The 21,083-nt window shown below is 34.9% G+C and overlaps 1 protein-coding gene across 1 annotated transcript; it reads left to right on the top strand.

Annotated features, from left to right (window-relative positions):
* The first annotated feature begins 425 nt into the window (after nucleotides 1-425).
* Nucleotides 426-19,106, top strand: LOC125799374 (cytosolic phospholipase A2 gamma-like). The gene is made up of 17 exons (XM_049475921.1): nucleotides 426-665; nucleotides 2,794-2,819; nucleotides 4,528-4,639; nucleotides 5,361-5,500; nucleotides 7,408-7,609; nucleotides 8,447-8,552; nucleotides 8,641-8,781; nucleotides 10,561-10,638; nucleotides 10,808-10,968; nucleotides 11,020-11,170; nucleotides 11,805-11,891; nucleotides 12,079-12,099; nucleotides 12,560-12,646; nucleotides 15,477-15,616; nucleotides 16,721-16,889; nucleotides 17,005-17,189; nucleotides 17,561-19,106. The coding sequence occupies exons 2-16, from the start codon at nucleotides 2,794-2,796 to the stop codon at nucleotides 17,175-17,177; spliced, it is 1,794 nt and encodes a 597-aa protein (XP_049331878.1). The 5' UTR covers nucleotides 426-665; the 3' UTR covers nucleotides 17,178-17,189; nucleotides 17,561-19,106.
* The last annotated feature ends 1,977 nt before the right edge of the window (nucleotides 19,107-21,083 follow it).

Genomic DNA, 21,083 nt, shown 5'->3' with positions numbered 1-21,083 from the left:
TATATATATATATATATATATATATATATATATATATATATATATATATACACAGTATGAGCAAAAAGATTATTGTTTATATGGACAAAAACTCTACAGTTAAAAGAAGACTTTAGTGCCCTGTTGTACTTCTCTAGCCTGGATACAAGATGAGATATGGTTTGATACATGGAAGTCAGACATGGCGTAAGTGACTGGCCATCGGTAATTCCCTGGCTTATATGTGTGAAAGTGAAAGCGAAAGCGGGTTTGGTTCCTCTTTTGTTGGAACAAAAGGAACAGAGGTCTACAGCAGCAGTAAAACTATAGTGTGTGCCTTTCTGTGTGTGTGTGTGTCAGTCAGAGAGCAGGAGAGCAGACCAGCGCAAGAGGCTAACATTAACGGCTCTACTTAATATTGAAGCAATATTGAATTTTTGCTGGAAGCCTATTATTGTCTATCTGTTATTGTTTTTTTTTCCTCAGCTGGATACTGGTATATTACTGAGGTATATTACATTATATCCGATTGGACATTTTCCAAAGCAAGCCTACTGTCTTCTGGCCTTCAGACAAAAATGCACTTGCAAGTTCGAACATGCTCACAAATGTATATGTAAAGTTACTATCACTTTAAAGCCCTCAGTTTACGGGTTCCTTTCACATTTTGGCTTCGACAAGTGACGGTACGTCTTGTTTATTATGCTCTTTTGATAACACTTTATTTCAAATAGATTTTGTACAGCATCTGATTAAGCTTCATAGTGTATTTAGTGTTATTTACATTATGTAAATTTGATGTATTGCCAACAATAATTAAATGAAGCAGATATATTGGTTTTACTCACATTAGACAGAAATTTTGCTACTTACATTATGTAGATGGGTTGTTTCTGTTTTTTGCATAATACAGATATACTGTATGTACATATAAATATGCTTGTGTGTATTTATCTGTATTTTTCTCTCTGTGTGTGTGAGTGTGCGCGTGTGCACATGTGCGTGAGTTCTATTAAGTTGATACAGTATATTAAATAGCTTACATTTATTTTTTGTGGTTATTATTTGTTTAACTATGCAATAGTGCTATAAAAATATTCAGTAGATTTTTTTATTAAGATTTAAAATTAGTTATTACCCTAAAAACCATAAAAATCATAACAAAATCATAACAAGACAGTACCTGCCTTATCAAAACCAAAACAAAATGAAAGCAGTGAGTGCCTGGGGGGAGGTGAGTCTGTGGCAGAAAAGGAGTTCAGGTGACATTAAGAATGTTGGCACATACTTAACAATTGCAAGAAAGTACACAACTATTGTAGCACATTTGAATTTGTAGAATAGCTTTTAGAATAGTTCTTAGTGTAATGCATAACAAAAAGGTAGCACAAGGTAAACACAGGATGAATTACAACAAGCTCCATCTTAAAAAATAGTTTGCTTTTAAGGTTGTTATTAGTAACTGAGGTTTTCTTGATGATTCTGACAGTAATATTGTAAGGAAAGCTTGAAAACCATTTAGGGTAGAACTAGAAATACCAAACTGGACAAAGAAATTGGGTAAAAATGGATATACATAGCCAATAATCTCTTTTAGAAAAAGAACCACTGCTTTCACTTCTTTTTTTTGTTTGCAATGAAACAGCAAAAAAAAAGAGAAAAAAGCCCTATGGGATATCATTCCACACAGAATTTAGGAAATTGGCATCTTGTTTGCTTGTATGCCATAATTGTTTTTAAATTATGTGATACTTTTATTTGTAACAAATTTAAATGGAAATTTGGAAAAATGTTAACTGTAAATAAATAGTCGAGGTGAACATGATCCTGGACATGTTTAAAATATTTATGAAGGTCCTATTGTACACCCTTCGCAAAGCATGTTGAGACGCTCATTGCTACATTACACCCTATAGACAGCCTATATTCACTCTTGAGCTCCCGCAGGAAGTGAGGTGTGTTTAGGTAAATATCTGGCAACATTCAACAGTCAGCCACCTAATCCTATCTTAGCCATTGCAGGAGCACCGAGCACCCTCAGAGCACGTACACTCCTGCTCGTTAAATACACACACGGTCGTGCTGTGATGCATAAACTCGACTTTTACAAACAGAATAAAGAATAAAATAACAGTTCTGTTCCATTAATTGACCTGCTGGCATACTTTCACAGTGTGAAAGCGCAGGTCAGTTTCCTCTGCTAAAAGCACTGCTCTGTGAGATACAAATGCACCAAAGTCAGAGCAGCTGACTTACGCCCAAAACACACCCATGATTAACTTAGAGAATTAGTACATGCCTTTTGCACGTTTGAGGATACCAAAAACACACTAACGCGCCCTAAATCATGCTTTGCAATTGATCGATTTGATGAAGATTGCTAAAATAGGTTAAATTAAATCAGTTTCTGTCATAAAAACTAAATCAAATTTCGCTGACAGATAGATTCACTGTATACAGCCAAAAGCTCTGATATTACTTAAAGCTTTCTACCTTTAAATGTAAAAAAAAAAAAACAGATTAAAATTATGACAAGTAAAATGAGGGACAAAAATATAAATGTAGTAACTAATTAAATAAAGTTATTCTCAAGTCATTCTTGCCATATGTCTCTACTTTGTTCTGCTCTGAGTAGATATCAGTCCTTATTTGAACACGTTATACAAACATCTTTTTTTTGTCAGAATTGCTCTCCTGTGTGTTAGCATTGATTATATATGTTGCCGCAAATAAAATGTCAACAATATTTAATAGTGACTAATAAACAGAACCGTTTTTACAACAGCATGCTTCTCACACTTGCTCTTTTCACAGATGGAAGAGATTAATGTATGTGAAAGGTATTTGATACATTATTACATTTTAAACAAAATGTGTCTGTTTATTCATAATGATTATAACAGTGTTTCTCAATCCTTTGTCCTGAAGCACCACTGCTTTTAGGGTTTAAACCATTGCTTGTTAAAGAGTTTAAAATGCTTAACGTAAAAACAGACTAATGTGGCTTAATGTAATAAAACAATGAAGTACACCAAACTTCACTCATTTAATGCTCTTTATTATTTCTCTTAACTAATGTAAATATAAAGCTGAACCCAACCAGGAAAATTATAAATAGTAATTATTTTCTAATTTAAAACCTATTATAAGGAAAAGACTCAACATGGTTAAATGTACTACAACAGCTTAGAAAGATTTAGCTATAAGTTTGTAGATATAGTTTGACAGTGCGGAACTGCTATCATCTGCATCAACTGCACACTCTAGTTGATCAGGTAATGTATTGTTTTGTCGCTATTGTGTCTGAAATGTTCCCTCATTGTCACTATCATCACTATCATTTTGTTGACCAATTCTCATTTTAAATATTTAATTATTTACATACGATTGGCTAACAGCACTGCGATACCAGGAGGTGGACAACAGTTAGACACACTTTTACACTAATAACAGTTTTTGCAATGTCATATGTTACACTCTAAGAAATATAAGTACAGATTTGTACTTAAAAGAGTACAAAGCTTGTCGCTGGGGCTGTACCTTATATTAAGGTTCAAAAAAGTACCTTTCAGTGAAAGTCCTTTTTTGTACCCATGGTTTTGTGCCAGTATAGATTATAAAGATTATAAACATTGTCATCAACTAAAAATGGCTCAAAAACTTGATGATACAAAATTGTCTGGCTTTCAAATAAAAAATGTGCAATTTAAATATATTCTGTTCATTAGTACAGTGATGCAGAATTCTGAATGTACCCTTTGGCTGGTTAAATGGTACAAATTTGTACTTATTGCTGTTAGAAATGACTTTGTACTTCAGAGGGAACAAATCTGACCCTGTAAAGACCAATATTGTACCTTTGAGGGTACAATTACAAAGAATGTACCTTCGAGTACAAAAAAGTACTCATCTCGTACCTCTGTTTTTTAGAGTGTACTTTACAACATGTGTAATGCCTTTCTAAGTGCAGTTCAGCCACTGACCCAGTCTTAGACTCTCTGTAAAATGTGAAATCCACTGGAGATCCTATGTAAACCTATAGTTAAACACAGAGGTGGGTAGTCCAGGTCCAGAAAGTAAAAATCCACTTTTAACTAACGAAACAGAACTGTTCTAAAAATACACCTACCGAGCTCCATAGACAAATTCTTACCGTTTTGTTCCCTATACACTACTGGGCAGTATTATATTCCGTATAGTTCTAATGGAGTACAGGTTCATCCATAGAGTAATAATAAAGTGAATAGAGAGTACTAATGAAGATTAATGAATGAGTGAAGTTTGGTGTTTCTACCTCATTGTTTTAGTACATTAAGCCAAGTTAAGCTGTTTATCAGATCACATCCCAAAAAACACTAAAACTAGCCAGGAAGTGGTACACCAGGATTGTGAACTACTGGATAATAAAACCTCATTCTGGTTCAGTTTATATATTAGAGTCTGCCCATGTTTTTTAAGCTATAGACAAATACTTATGAGTGTCTTTTAATGGAGATAGTATAAATACATTAATTTTGTTTATATACTTTTCTTGTTAAATATATGTAGCAGTGAGGTGAGAATTGGCCACACTCTGAATGAAGCCGAGAAGCATCATGTGGCTAACAGGGCAGCCACTGTTTTACAATGCCTGAAGCAGCACGATATACCCTGCAACGCGGTAAATAATGATCTTAATTATTTCAATATTTTACTGTACTTTATTACACTATGTCGGTTATATCATAATATTATTTTACATTAGTAAAAAAAAAGCATTATGAACATCTGTACTGCTGTATGCATTTAAAATATTAACATGTTTATTGTAATATAGTTAGCAGTGGCGTGCCCCTTCTGCAACACCTCACCCCCGCCGACCTACACATAGATAAATATTACAATAACTATATATTCTCTGTCTTGACTTAGTTATATGAATTTAATACACCTTAACAGCCCACAAACACAGCTACAAAAAAACAAACGTACCATGTACAACAGACCACAACAAAGTTTTCAACGCTTATTTTTTCCACATGCACAGCTGTTCAACAAAGATTACTCATTTGTATGTCTACAGTACGCCAGGGCAGCCAAAACATTAAATACGTCCTATAGAGACTGAAAAACACAGACTAATGCTTTGTATAAGATGCTGTTTTTTAATTTAGTTAAATTAATTCATTAAATATATGCTTATAGTTTACAATAACTATAATATAAATTTACTAATTAAATATTATGTAATGATTTACATGCACCTATTGTCACCCCTTCTCTGAAGTGATAGAAGGGCCTCACTGCACACCACTGATAGTTAGTGTACATTGTGCTGTAGTGATGCAGTGGATATTGCTACATTGTTTAGGTGTTCAGTATTTGTGTTTTATTGATGACAGGGTGCGCCTAAAATAGCAGTGATGGGTTCTGGTGGTGGTCTGAGAGCTATGGTGGGACTTCTGGGATCACTGAGTCAGCTCAAAGAAGAGGGACTGCTGGACAGCATCACATACCTGAGTGGAGTCTCAGGATCTACATGGTACAGCTAAAGAATACATGAAATATTTATTTTATGTCGGTGCATACATTTAGACTAAACCTCTCTCTCTCCCTCTAGTGGTGTCTAGTATTAAAGAATGACGTGTAATCTGTTTTTTTTTTTTCTTTTTGTGAAAAATTGTTCTGGTGCTCCAGTTTCCGGCTGTTTTAGTTTGGTGGAAGAGTGGGAGAGAGTGGAAGAGAAGAACAACAGGTTTTTGGCTCTTACTCATGAATATTCATGAGTGCAGCATTGCGCAGTGCTATATATAAATATACACTCCTTTCGTAATAACTATTACTAAACCAAGCACAAGGTATATCTTAATTGATTTGACACATCTTCACACATCTACATGCACGAAGATGAACAAAATGATTGAACCAGGGAACAATTATATATGTAAGCAATAATGATATTACTTACATTTTCTTTTGTTTTGTTTTTTTTTCACTTTTCCTTGTCCCTTAACCACCCTTGAGCTATGTCTATACTTTGATTTTGTCTTTGTATTTGGCAAAATTACTGCTCTGCCCACCAGAGAACATGTTCAAGTCTGGTTAATGGAAACCCCACTTAAAATAGGAAATATTTAGAATGATTCTAAGGAAGGGTGATGTTCAGGGAAATGTGTAGGACAGTACAGAAAGATAACATTTCAAGTTCAAGTTTGTGGTGTCAGACCTGTAGCCCTTTTACTAAGCTAACATTTGCCTAGCTAGCTTGGCTATAGATTTACTTATTCTGGTTGCTTTAAAGACATTGAATGTAATGATAAAACTTCTGTAAATAGACTAGTGCTGAAGCGACAGAAAGTTATGTGATCAGGTTTTGTTGTGTTGTGTCAGGACCAGACATCCTGGGTTGCAAAAAATAATTTCAGGGAGGTTACCCTGGATCTACACTTGGACCCCAACCCCCACCAATCCCCTTTCCAAAAAATAAATAAATAAATAAATAAAACTTGGCACAAACCAAAGGCTAACAGAACTTTACCTTTTGGCTATTATATAACAAATCTCAAGATGCCATTTGCTATCAATTATTCCCCTGTTGGCAATGCTAAAATCACTATTACAAACTATACAGCAGGCACAACTTTCATTGTTTCTTTACTTTTACCAGACATTGATTTATTTTAGAGGTGAAATGAGTTTAGATGGTAGGCATGATGCGCAGAACGCATCCTGTCCAGGAGGGGGAAAAAAACACTGCACGCCCACACTAAAAACGGATTGGCTGACCCACAGGCTCTTTGCAGAGAAAACCCACCAATCAGAACCCTCTCTGTTTTTGCATGCGCTTCATGAAGCATAAAGCTGATTTGTTTCTAGTGAGGACACAGTATTTAGTAGTTTTCTGTTATGATTGAAGGTTGTATGTAAAGGTATGACTGCAAAGTAGAACAGTCCAGTGCCTCTCCACTTTCGCATTCCTGTTAACTGCCATTTCTTAAAATGTATCTTCTTATAGCCCTTTCCTGCTTTTGGTATCAGTTAATTGCATTGTAGAGGGCTAGCAGCTGCTAAGACGTTAGAGCCAAATGCCTGAGGAGTGTTTAAAGCTTTGGGATATGCTAATTTCCTGATTATGAGCAAACCATAGTTCTAACCATGGGAAAAGTTACAAGAGCTCAAATGTTTTTGGGTGCTCACAACATTTCCGCTCTAAAATTGTACACTAATCTTATCATGTTTCATCTTTAATTTAAGGGTATTTGGAGATCTGTTTATTTTCTACTTACCAAACTATTTACATCAAAAGACATTTTGACAAGAAGCATATAAATTCATACACAAAACCTGGGGAGTCCTTTTTATTGTGATTTGTGTTATGTTGTGACTTATGTATAATGATAATACCAAAGAAAGTGATGTTGTTTTGTCCTGTTCTCCTGTTTACGGAAGGTGCATGGCATCATTATATAAAGAATCAGACTGGTCCACCAACCTAGAAGCTGTGAAAGATGAAATCAAAGCAAGGCTTACTGATACAAAAGTCTCTCGCACAAAGAGGGGTAAAAAACTGAAGAAATACTTTTGTGAAAAAGACAACTTCAGCCTAACAGATGTCTGGGCAGCAATGAATGTATCTTACATAGTAAACGAGGTAAGAATATCACAGAAACATACAGACCTAGAGAAAAAAATCACGGAACAGTTCCTATTTTAACTGATTTATTATCTGTAAAAAAATAAACATATTTCCTTAACATGTTTTCCTTTAAATAATAACAGAAATTTAATTAAGCAATAATACAGGAGAGGGAGTGCTATAACATACCAATATTACACGTTCGTTATAGCACGAACCTTAAGTGTATTATTGCAATTATAACACACAGTTCCATCATCGCTGTTTATTAAAAGATTTAGATTTAAATAGGATGAGAAAATGCAATCGATTTGCTTATAAAAATAACTTTAAAAAATATCCATAGCTACTCTGTACAGCTGTGCTGTAAGCTCTGCATTGTCGGCCATTTCAGTAAAAAAAATTAGAAATGTAAGCAGCTGTAAATAAACAGAAGTGCTTTACTTACCCAAATAAATGTTTTAGCAGAGAAATTGAAGATTTCAGCACTCATTTGACTGAAGGAAACTTTTTTTTTTAAGAATTAAAGTTTTGTTAACTTTGGCGCCCCCCAGCGGGGCAGACCTGCGGAAGTACAAGAGTCCACCTTACATTCAGCTTAAAATACCCTATATTGACTGTAAAATATAAACACTTAAGCTTTTATTTTAATAATAACAACTCTTAACCTGATATTGTTGGCTGATAGTGTGTGAAAAAAATTGCATTTTCGAATCGCTGGGCTTATTTATTTGTGGGACCGAGTCTTTGCCTGCGCCGCCTATTGGAAACATATAAAACATATATTTACAATAAGTTTATGGTTCCTGTGTTTAAATTGAATTTACATTCTGTATTTTCTGTATTTAACAGATTGATGAACACAGGCTTTCGGACCAGAGGAGCACGTACAGCAATGACCCATATCCCATTTACACTGTGATTGACAAGAAGTGTAAATATGATAGATTGCATGCAGGTAATTTTCATACATGTCTAAGTGTTTTCAGTGCATATGGATTTTGTACATACTGTATATATGATCAAATAAAAACATATTTTTGTAGATTGTTGGTTTGAGATAACACCAGATGAGTCAGGGTATTCTCTTACTGGAGCCTTTGTGGATTCGTCTTGTTGGGGAAGTCAGTTTGAAAATGGACAGAAGATTAACAAGCAGCCGGAGATCGACATTCTGTTCCTTCAAGGTAACACATCACAAATGCACTACTCAGTGTGAAAGTAACATTTTGTGCTGTTTCCACTAATAAAAATGAAAAGCTATGCCTGGGTTCATTCTTCTCCAGGATATATAAAGAGTTTCCTCCAGGAAGTGGGTGTTGTTGTCCATTATGGATGACAGTTTAGCCATCACCTCCCTCTCTACCACCACCTCCACTAATAATTAAATCCGTTCCCTAAACTTCCAACAAATACACAAGCCTATTGGCGCCTATTGGTCAACACATCAAACAAAAAACAGGAATGTATTTTCTTGTTATGTCTCAAATTAATTAAGATGGGTGGATAAGATTGAAATATTTATTTTAGAGTTTGAATTTAAGAATGTCGAATATACTGCAGAAATCGGGCTTGCCCAATGCTAAAATTTTGGACCAGATAATAATAAAATAGGTGCAAAAATTTGATTGCAAATATTGATTTTGTTCCACCAATCCAGGAGAGTGCAAAAATGACAGTAATGTCTGAATGTATCAAAGTTTATTATCTAATTGATTATTCATTTTTTTGCATAGCCCTGGTTCTGTTCTTTTACTTTTTTAAGTTTCTCATGACAGTTGCAGTAAAAAGTATGTAAACCCTTTGGGATTATTTGGATTTCTGCATAAATTGATCATTAAATGTGTTCTGATCACAACAATAGACAAACACAGTCTGCTTAAACTAATACCACACAAAAAATGATATGTTTGCATGGTTTTATTGAACACAACATGTTTACATTCACAGTGAGGGGGGGAAAAAAGTATGTGAACCCCTAGGCTTAGCAGACTATGTTTGTCTATTGTTGTGACTTAGATGAAGATCAGAACACATTTAATGACCAATTTATGCAGAAATCTAAGTAATCTCAAAGGGTTCACACACTTTTTCGTGCAACGGTGTACTGCAGAACCCAGTGATCCAATTGACATTTTTAGAGTTGCTATTAAGAATTAGCTCTGACAGTCTGCAAGATATGGAAATTACATGTATTTTAGGGTGTTGATGGAAAAGGCACTGGATTATCATAGCCAGTCTACTCATCAAATCTGCATTAACTGATTGTTTAATAGGGACCAAAGCATCTTCACAATTTTCTATTTTTTTACTTTTTCTTTCACAGTTTAATTTACTTGGGCAAAGATACAGCCTGGCTGGTCGTCATTGAGAACATCTCATGACTGTGAAAAACTCAAAATATACTTTAATAAATAAATAAGCAGAAAAGGTGTAGTCAGAACAAACAAGGTCAACACTGGTAAACAGCAGCAGAAGGAGAGTAAACATACCTGAATCGAAATGCAGCCCAATGTCATGCACAGCAAGGCAATATTAGAGGGCAGGAAAAATCAGGGTCAGTAAATAAAAATCCAGGTTCAGAAGAGTTAACACAGGCAAGGAATAACACGCTGTACGAGGATAAACTGTCAATACCCAGCAAGATGTAAAGTATGTGAAAGCGCGTAACAGGTGAAATCAATATCTAGGTGATTGACTTCCTACCTGCAGTGGCATGTGATCGTGAACGTGAGTAATGTTAGTGTGTGGTGCATCCTGGGTAATGAAGCCTGGAGATCACAGGTAGAGCTGAGTGTGGGAGAGACAGGTGTGACAGCAATACAGGGTTGATGTAATGTGTGTCTGCTGGAAAGTGTGTGTCATTATGAAAGGCAAGATAACACAAAAATAATTCAATTTTCTTCAGGTTTCCTGTGTTGTTATGTTATTGTAAATTTCATATTAGTTCTTTTGAATACGTTTAGGCCTATGTGGCAGTGCAATAGCTGATATGGAAGAGATCCTTAAGTTCATCTTTAGCGAACTACTAATGCTGAGCAAAGGTATGGGCATTTCTGTTTTTTCTATGTTTTGTACATGAAATATATAAAAAAAAAAGCATTTGTTTAATCAATGTTTTGTAAATGTTTTTAGCTTTGTCGTTGTGTTGAATTGTGTTGATTAATACAATTTAATATTTGTCTTTATTTCTCTATAATGTTTTTTGAATAGAAATAACAGAAGAAGGTGATCTACCACAAACATTTAATGCAAAGGCTGGTTGTAAGTTGATTACAACACTGCTGGAACTGTACGTTAGTTTCCTCAGTGGGGAGGATCATTCTGTTCACTGTGAAACTTTGGATGGTTTACTGAAAGGTCATGATATACTTTAATTTTTCCACGATTGCCTGGTTTTATGTTACAGTTTTTCAAAATGAACATTAAATTTTTTAGATAAATGTGACAAATCGGGACACAAGATAAGCTCTACACTACACCTCGTGAACAGTGAGACGTTCCTCCACATCTATATGAATGTCACCCTGATTATATGCGAATGTTACTTTGACTGGTTTGCAGATCTTCTGGACGGTAAAAAGAATACCCTTTACTTTTATTATTTTTTACTTTGACAGTTTTAATAAATGGCAGACCATATATATTATATAGGCTATATAAGTTACAGTTCTTAAAATAGATTTGATTTGCATTTGATGAGGTTCAAGAGGCTTAAAGACGTGTTTATTATATTAGTTGGATCACAAAATATATAAAAAGTCGGATCACAAAATATATAACTGCAATAAGGAGCCCTGGCACCTGTTTTTATTATCTTAGTTTTTATTTACGATCTTGTTTCTTCATCCACATTTTACACAAAATCATTTGTAACATTTTATTGTATAGATGCATTTGAATGCATTTCGCATGTTTTGATTTTTTACTTGGCTTTTATTTTTGGTTGGTAGTTTATTTTGCAATGTCATCATACATTATACATTGAGCTCTGTAGACTTAAAGACTGATATAAGTTCTGTGCAGTGATGTTATGTTTGCTGGTATACTTGTGAATTCTGCAGTATATCTGTGCTGCCAGTAATTTAATTTAAAAGTATTTTTTTTTAAAGATTCATATTCATATACTCATTACTTAAGAATATAGCACAATCATTTGGACTGTAAAATTACTATATTTTATTTTAATTTAATCTGTTTTGATTTTTAGAAATGTGGATTGCCATTGTTAGAGCCATAGAGAAGGCTGTGCACTGGTACTGGGGAACAACATACAACTTTGTCTACAAAATGAAAGGTGGGAACATAACTATAATTTATTTATCGTAAATGTCCAGATTAAAACATACAATCCAAAATGCATAAACTAAAACAGAAGAAAACAATATAAGATCTATTTTTTAATCCATGACTAAGTATACATTTTTATGAATGTATAAATTTAGCCTTTATTATATGCAAATGTTTCTTTGACTGATTTGCAGGATCGCAGAATTTGTGGGATGGTGAGTAGAGTCTTTTCTACTTTAATATATTGAAATTATTTTTTAATTCTTACTTTTAATACACAGCAGACCCAGTCTTATATATGTAAGTAATGCTTCTTAAATTAGATTTGATTTAGATTCAATTTAATGAGTTTCAAGAGATTAAAAAGCATCTATGACATTATATACAGATCCATTTTAATGCATTTTGCATGGTTTGTTTGTTTTAGTTGATTTATTTTAGTTTGCTAGTTCATTTTGACATGTGATGCTTAAACAGACACTTGAAGACTGACATAAGTTTATGTAACTGCTGTGATGTAATGTTTGGTAATTGACTTTTGCAGTGTAGCTATGCAACCATTAATTTACTTAAAAAATCTCAAGACAATTTCATGACCTTCGAAAGCATTTGGGCTACACATTGAACATATTTCATTTAAATGTAATTTTGATTTCCTTTTGTTTTGTTTTTTAGAAATTTGGAATGCCATTCTTAGAGAAATAGAGAAGGCTATGCACTGGATCTGGCGAATGACTTACAACCATGACGACAAAATGAAAGGTGGGAATTACCTATAATTTCTCTCATATACAGTTGCATAAAAAGTATTTGCCTCCTTACATATGTTTTTGTTTTGCCATTTTTATCATACTTCATTTAAAAAAAAATATCAAACTTTAACATCAGACAAATATAACCTGAGTAAACATAAAAATCACTTTTTAAATGATTATGTCATTTATTAAGAGAAAAACTATCCAAACCAACCTAGCAATTGGTGAAAAAGTGTTTGCCCCTCTATAAATTAACTGTGATTATTCACACTTTGGAAAGCTCTTCTCAGTGTCCTGGTAGGAACCTGACTTGTAGGAGTGTTCCAGTTAAAATTCCCAACTCCAGGTCTCCAGGTGGCTTGCAAGAGATTTTTTAGCTAAGCAGGTGCTGTTAATTTGGGCAGTAATTATTAGTAGTTACCGTGAAGGAGACATATTTAGGAAATAGTTTTCCAGTAAATATTGTGGTTGGCCCCTGGGGTTAGGGGCGTGGCCACTGTGACCCGATTGCAGGAAGCACACAGAGACACACGGGGAGTAAATGAACTCAAACGCACCATTATTTGGTTATAAATTCACTCCACCACACCAAAAAGAACTTAAAACAACATAAATTCGGCCCAGTGGGGCTTTGGAGTTCAATAGTTACTTTAAGTCCGTGCAGCCTCAGCCCTTAGCTCCCCAGTGAAAGTCCTCTTGAGTGTGGGCTAAGGCAGAGTTTTTATACCTGTCCCAGCTGGCTGGGACAGATAGGGCTGTGCTTTTCGGCATGGGGCAGACCCACGGCTCCCCCTCATGCCACAATATGTACGTATTTAATGTTGAGTTAATGGTGAACTATTGTACTCATTAGTTCACTACTACCTACTGAGTGATTTCTCAGTAATCAGTGGTAGTTAATAGGAGGAATTTAGGTGTTAAAGTAGCACCGTTAATTAGTTACTGCGTAGATACCTTAACTGTAAATTATGAAGCAGTGTTATAACATGTTACAAATAAATATTGTATTTCTCATACAATAATATTTAATTCAATGGTATTGTTTTGTGATTTAAAATACACATACAGTTGTGGTCAAAAGTTTACATACACTTGTAAAAAAACATAATGTTATGGCTGTCTTGAGTTTTCAATAAGTTCTACAACTCTTATTTTTCTGTGATAGAGTGATCGGAACACATACATGTTTGTCACAAAAAACAGTCATAAAATTTGGTTCTTTCATAAATTTATTATGGGTCTGCTGAAAATGTCACCAAATCTGCTGGGTCAAAAATATACATACAGCAACAAAATTTGTCAATTTTGGTGATGTAGCGAGTTGTGTCAATCAAATTAGCTTCATGTCATGGCCTCTTCACTTCTTGTAAGTGATTCTGATTGACTACAGCTGTTGACTTCTCATGAGCCCATTTAAATAGGGCTCATTTGACCCAGTGATTAGACTCAGCTACAAAAGCTACAATGGGAAAGTCAAAGGAACTCAGTGTGGATCTGAAAAAGCGAATTATTGACTTGAACAAGTCAGGGAAGTCACTTGGAGCCATTTCAAAGCAGCTACAGGTCCCAAGAGCAACTGTGCAGACAATTATACGCAAGTATAAAGTGCATGGAACAGTTGTGTCACTGCCACAATCAGGAAGAAAACGCAAGCTATCACATGCTGCCGAGAGGAGATTGGTCAGGATGGTCAAGAGTCAACCAAGAATCACCAAGAAGCAGGTCTGCAAGGATTTGGAAGCTGATGGAACACAGGTGTCAGTCTCCACAGTCAAGCGTGTTTTACATCGCCATGGACTGAGAGGCTGCCGTGCAAGAAAGAAGCCCTTGCTCCAGAAAAGGCACCTTAAGACTCGGCTGAAGTTTGCTGCTGATCACATGGACAAAGATAAAACCTTCTGGAGGAAAGTTCTCTGGTCAGACGAAACAAAAATTGAGCTGTTTGGCCACAACACCCAGCAATATGTTTGGAGGAGAAAAGGTGAGGCCTTTAATCCCAGGAACACCATGCCTACTGTCAAGCATGGTGGTGGTAGTATTATGCTCTGGGGATGTTTTGCTGCCAGTGGAACTGGTTCTTTGCAGAAAGTAAATGGGATAATGAAGAAGGAGGATTACCTCCAAATTCTGCAGGAAAACTTAAAACCATCAGCCCGAAGGTTGGGTCTTGGGCGCAGTTGGGTGTTCCAACAAGACAATGACCCAAAACACACATCAAAAGTGGTAAAGGAATGGCTAAACCAGGCTAGAATTAAGGTTTTAGAATGGCCTTCCCAAAGTCCTGACTTAAACCCCATTGAGAACATGTGGACAGTGCTAAAGAAACGGGTTCATGCAAGAAAACCATCACATTTAGCTGAACTGCACCAATTCTGTCAAGAAGAGTGGTCAAACATTCGACCTGAAGCTTGCCAGGAGCTTGTGGATGGCTACCAAAAGCGCCTAGTTACCGTGAAAATGGCCAAGGGACATGTAACCAAATACTAATGTTGCTGTATGTATATTTTTGACCCAGCAGATTTGGTGACATTTTCAGCAGACCCATAATAAATTTATGAAAGAACCAAATTTTATGACTGTTTTTTGTGACAAACATGTATGTGTTCCGATCACTCTATCACAGAAAAATAAGAGTTGTAGAACTTATTGAAAACTCAAGACAGCCATAACATTATGTTTTTTTACAAGTGTATGTAAACTTTTGACCACAACTGTATACCTAAAGTCTGTCTGTGCTTAAAGGTAGATTTTGTACAAAATAATCACAGCAAAATGAGTTTAATGTAAAATGTTTGTAATAATGTTTAATGTGTGTGTGTGTGTTTTGTCAATGCAAGACAGTATCCTTAAGTCAGAAAAGAGAGAATATGAGGATGCAGGACTGTTAAACAACTCACCCTATTTCTCAGTCCTGAGACAAGAACGAGACATCGACCTCATCATTTCCCTCGACTTCAGTGAGGGAGATCCCTTTAAGGTATCATAGAAACACCATACACACAGATTATTAATACCTTAATCAGTACAAATCAATCTGTTTTCATTACTTTTACCTTTTTTGTTTTACTGAGAAGCAGAAACAGCTTCTCACCTCTTTTGCAAAGACTTTAAAAACTTCTGTGTTTGCAACACAGGGGTTGTTCTTCTGCCTGCCAGCCAAAAAAAATCACACTTTTTACAGAATGAGAAAATAAAGTTTAATTGGTGACCTTTTATTTGTATTTATTTTTTTGCGTTTATTCTTTCCAGTATAAGTCTGCATCCAAAATCCCATAAGATGCACCAACAATTAACCCTAACATTCTTAATGTTGTTGAATGAATCACAGCTAATGATTTAGGCAATCTGTTCAAGAACTGCATCCATTTATTCTGAAACTAAATCCGAATGGTGAAAACGTACAGGGACCATATAAGGAAGCTATCACTAAAATAAACTGATCTCTTTGATCATCAGCTAGATTCTTTCAGGTGTCAATCAGATATGTGTACTCTATCAATATTAAGATGGCTTGTTTCATCTTTATGTTTTAAATTAGGTCAAAATGGGCAGAATTTGGGCAGTTAAATTGATATGTGGGATGTCAGGTGACAGAATAAAAGCTGTACACCCAAGTTGACATCTATTATATTTTATATAACAACAGAAGTACATTTAAATATTGTACAATATGTTTATAGTTCACTAACCTACAGAAAATTGGTTTTGAAAAAGCAATTGTCCTCTTATATTATTATAAAGCTATAGCATTAACAAGTTAACGTAATTATTTTTTGTGTGTATTGTGTATTGGTCTCTAAATTATTGTTTTTGTGAGGAAGTTTAATTTTTAAGGTTTAATCATCTGTATTTTTTTAATAATAAAACAAAAGGGCCCTCGACCCTTTACACAATGTAATTATGTTTTTTTTTTTTTTTACATTTTACTTTTACTTTTTTACTACTTTTGTTATTTGCATTTTCCGTGCTGGTAAGATCTTTTCTGATCTGGAGTTGTACCTATAGTCTTTAGGTAGGTTAATTATTTTAAGACATATTGGTCTTTTAAAATGAAATTGAATAAAAAATGACTTTTTTCCAGACTGTGGTTGACACTGCTAAAATCTGTAAAGAATTAAACATGGCTTTCCCTGAAGTTGTCATACCCAGTGGAGAAAATACAGAACCACAGGACTTCTACGTGTTTTGCGGTTCCACCAAAACTCCAACTGTGATTCACATTCCTCTTTTCAACTGCATTAACTGTACAGGTAACTCATGTATTCCCCGGTGTATCAGTGGCTTCACCCTGATGGTTTTTAACTCTGTGCATTTTATTTCATAACATGCAGAGATGCCAAAAGCTTTACATTTCTGTTTTCCCAGGAGAAGTTGAGAAGTGGAAGGAAACATATAAAACGAACCAGATGGAATACACTGAGAGTATGATCTCAGATCTCATGAAAAAAGCTGGTTTAAACATCAGCAACAACAAAGAAAATCTGCTAAAGTGGATTAAATACGTCACTGAACAGAAGAAGTTCAGCACAGCGGTATAGGTACAAGAGAAGGTGTTGAACATCTTTTTTTACATGAAAAGAAATGTCTTGGTAGTCAGTAAGCATGTACTATTAACTGAATGGGTTCTGAAAAATTATTAATAATCACTTAGTATTTATTTTCAGTACAGTTTGAATAAGTATAATTTTGATTTTAATTAAATCTGAAATTAAAAGAAATTATTTCTTTCTTGTTTGAGTTTGAGAGGTAATTTAATGTCTACAAGACATATTACAGTTGGAACAGTTGGAATCTCCAAATACACTTTTTGATCAAATAGTATTTTCTTTACTTCTCTTTTTGTTTAGTAATTTCAGTCATTTCCACCCACCACTAAAATGTGATTGTCTGTATTTTGCCTTTTTTCCCCTGTTTCTTTCAGAAATGAATGTTGTCCTGTTCCAAGTCTTCTCCTGCTCAACTTGAAATGTAGCTTCACAAATATAAACAATTGGAGGACTTTGCAAAGAATGCATGAAGAATAAATCTCCAATTTTACCCAGACATCATCTTCCAAACGTCATCAACAAATGGAGAAAAGTACAGAAAAGAAAAGAAGGCCAGCGCATTCACACAGGAGAGAAACCATATCACTGCATGGACTGCGAGAAGAGTTTTAGTAAGAGAAGAATTTTAATAATAAGAGTCATCTCAAAACAAGAGCTTCAGGCATTCATTTACACTTAGCAAACACAAGTGCATTACATGCAGTGACATACATTAAATAATTCCAGATCAAGGTTTATTGTTAAAAATGCATTATAGTTAGTTGAAGTGGTTATCTATATCTGTGAGCTTACTTGCATAATGTATTTTTTTTATGTTTTATTTCTGGAACGAGTTTTTGGATTTACACAAAGCTAACATAGACAAGTAGTGCTTAAAACAGAAGAGGCAAAAGTGTATAGGATTGTCTTACTGTACTTTGGTGTAATCTTTGTTAATATTAGTATTAATAATTATTGGTTTCAGCTTTAAAATTGACATGTGTAGCAGCTGTCATATTTGTTAATGATATGGTCAAAATGTATATTATGATATATTTCTTCTCTTCGGTTGATACAATATAATTCTAGTATTGATATGAACAGTATAAAAGCCACTGCCCTTGTATGAAATAACACACTGATAGAGCTAGATAATCAAAATACTATTTCACAGTATTTAAAGATAATCTTATGATGCACAGTATTTATTGTATGGAGTGGAGTGGCAGATTCTCAAAACAATCCTATTTCAACATTCTTTCATGCATAATACAGTGATATATATATATATGTTCTGGAACGGCTCACACTTATGTGCTTGTGTCATACATCCACTGTAGAGACAAATGGTTTTGATGTACTGCTTTAGACTGGATAGAGTTTCTTTCTTGTCTTACAGTTTTTCTCCATTGGTTTGGCTCATTTCTTGAAATTGAGATGACATTCTCAAAATAACATGGACAAATTCCCAAACTAACTTGCAGTTTCTCATAACAGAATGGCATTTCTCATTGCTTTCATCACATTTCAAATGCTTTGTACATGTCTCAAGCACTTAGTACATCTTTGCAAATGGTTTTGTACAAGTAGCCTACACTTAACACAATCATCCTACATTTAGTAAATTTTCCAAAAGAATGCATCTTGTTGATCTATCTTAATTGGTTGGTTCTCAGTGTAATGGTTGTTCTCTTCAAAACATGTCAGCACAATTTCATCGTATTAGTCATCATCTGCAGAATAGTCTGCTCAATTCTCAAAATGAATTAAGAAATTGTAATACAATACAGAACACATATTTTGGAACATTTCATAAATTCATTACAATCAGGTGAGTAGGTAACAGGTGAAAGCAGGTTTTGACGAAAATGAGTGTCCCACATTACTGGTGACCAATCCATCAGTTTGTTGTCTATTATTTTGAATGCTGGCATTGCTCTATATACAGTGGATATAAAAAGTCTACACACCCCTGTTCAAATGCCAGGTTGTTGTGTTGTAAAAAAATTAAAGCAAGACAAATAATTTCATAACTTTTTTCACATTTAATGTGACCTATAACCTGTACAATGCAATTGAAAAACAAATATAAATCTTTACAGCGAAAAAAATATAAAACAAAAAATCACCTGGTTAAATACATATAACTAATACTTTGTTGCAACATCTTTTGCATCTATTACAGTACTCAGTCTTTTTGGGTAGGAACCGTGACACAGTGACACGTGATCAGCGTGACACATCTTGATGTGGCAAAATTGGCCCACTCTTCTTTGCATAACTGCTCAAAATCTGACAAAATGTGAGGGCATCTCCTGTGCCCAGCCCTCTTCAGATTACCCCACAGATGTTCAATGGGATTCAGGTCTGGATTCAGGCTGGGCCATTCCAAAGCCTTAATCTTATACCGCTGAAGCCATTCTTTTGTTGATTTAGATGTGTCCTTTGTGTCATTGTTGTGCTGAAAGATGAAGTTCCTTTTCATCTTCAGTTTTCTACCAGAGGCCGAAGGTTTTTGCCAATACTGACTGGTATTTGGAACTGTTCAAAATTCTGTCCACCCTGAATAAAGCCCCAGTTCCAGCTGAAGAAAAACAGCCCCAAAGTATGATGCTGCCACCACCATGCTTCACTGTAGGTATGCTGTTCTTTTGGTGACGAGCAGTGTTGCTTTTGCGCCTAATATACCTTTTGGAATTATGTCCAAAACGTTTAACCTTGGTTTCATTAAACCATAACACATTTTCCCACATGCGTTTGGTAGATATCAGATGAATTTTTGGAAAATTAAGTAGAGCTTAGATGTTTTCTGGATGTTTGTTTTGCACAGACATATGAAGAAGTCGGCAGATTGTTGTCACATGTACTACACAGCCAGTACTTGCCAGAAATTCTTGCAGCTCCTTCAGTGCTGCTGTCGGCCTCTTGGCAGCCTCCTAGACCAATTTTCCTCTTGTCTTATCATCAATTTTTGTCAAATGTCTTGTTCTTGGTAATGTCTTTTTGTGCCATGTTTTCTCCACTTGATGATGACAGTCTTCAAAGTGTTCCATGGTATATTTAATGACTTTTGTAGCCTTCACTTGACTGATATCTATGAATAATGAGATACCTCTGATGCTCTGGCATCTCTTTGTGGACCATGGCTTGTGCTGAAAGATGTGGCTACAAAAATATCAGGACAAGCCTACTAGAACAGTTAAACTTTATTTGGAGTTGATCAGAGGCACTTTAATTGTTGACAGGTGTGTGCTGACTCCAATTTAAAGTGAGTTTGAAGGTTATTGGTTGAATTTGAACACAGCAACACCCCTAGTTATAAAAGGGTGTGCACACTTATGCAACCTCAATATCTCAGTTGTTTATTTTTACTTCACCTCCCTGAAAGATTTCTGTTTGTTTTTCAATTTCATTGTACAGGTTATAGGTCACATTATAGGTAGAAATTATTTGTCTTATTGTAATTTTTTTTACATCACAAAAACATACCATTTGAACAGGGGTGTGTAGACTTTTTCTATCCACTGTATACATCTTGGCCTGGTGCTAGTTCTTTGATGCTAGTCCTGTGATTATATAACGATGATATAGTCCTGTGATGATATAATGATTATATAGCCCTGTGGCGATCAGTGTAGAGGATGGCTCAGGCATTCTTCCCACAGTGCATTGCTAAAGAACATATCAGATGCAATGTTGATGAGAATTTATGGCCAAACAGACTGCAGCGGATGGATGGCCAGGAAGGTGATGGAGAGAGGGGAGTGACACAGAGTAGTCAGAATGTTACTGTATTGCATTTGTGATGCTTGACTATTTTTTTACCTACTGTAATGTATTTTGTTTTGTTTTTGCAGGTTTTTGTAATTTGTATACATAGTATATTTGATACATTTTCCTTAGTATTTTCTTTTCTTT

Source organism: Astyanax mexicanus, chromosome 3 (assembly GCF_023375975.1).
Source record: "Astyanax mexicanus isolate ESR-SI-001 chromosome 3, AstMex3_surface, whole genome shotgun sequence".
Lineage (NCBI taxonomy): Eukaryota > Metazoa > Chordata > Actinopteri > Characiformes > Acestrorhamphidae > Astyanax > Astyanax mexicanus.
The sequence above is the reverse complement of the archived record's forward strand: the minus strand, read 5'-3'. Positions and strand labels throughout refer to the sequence as shown.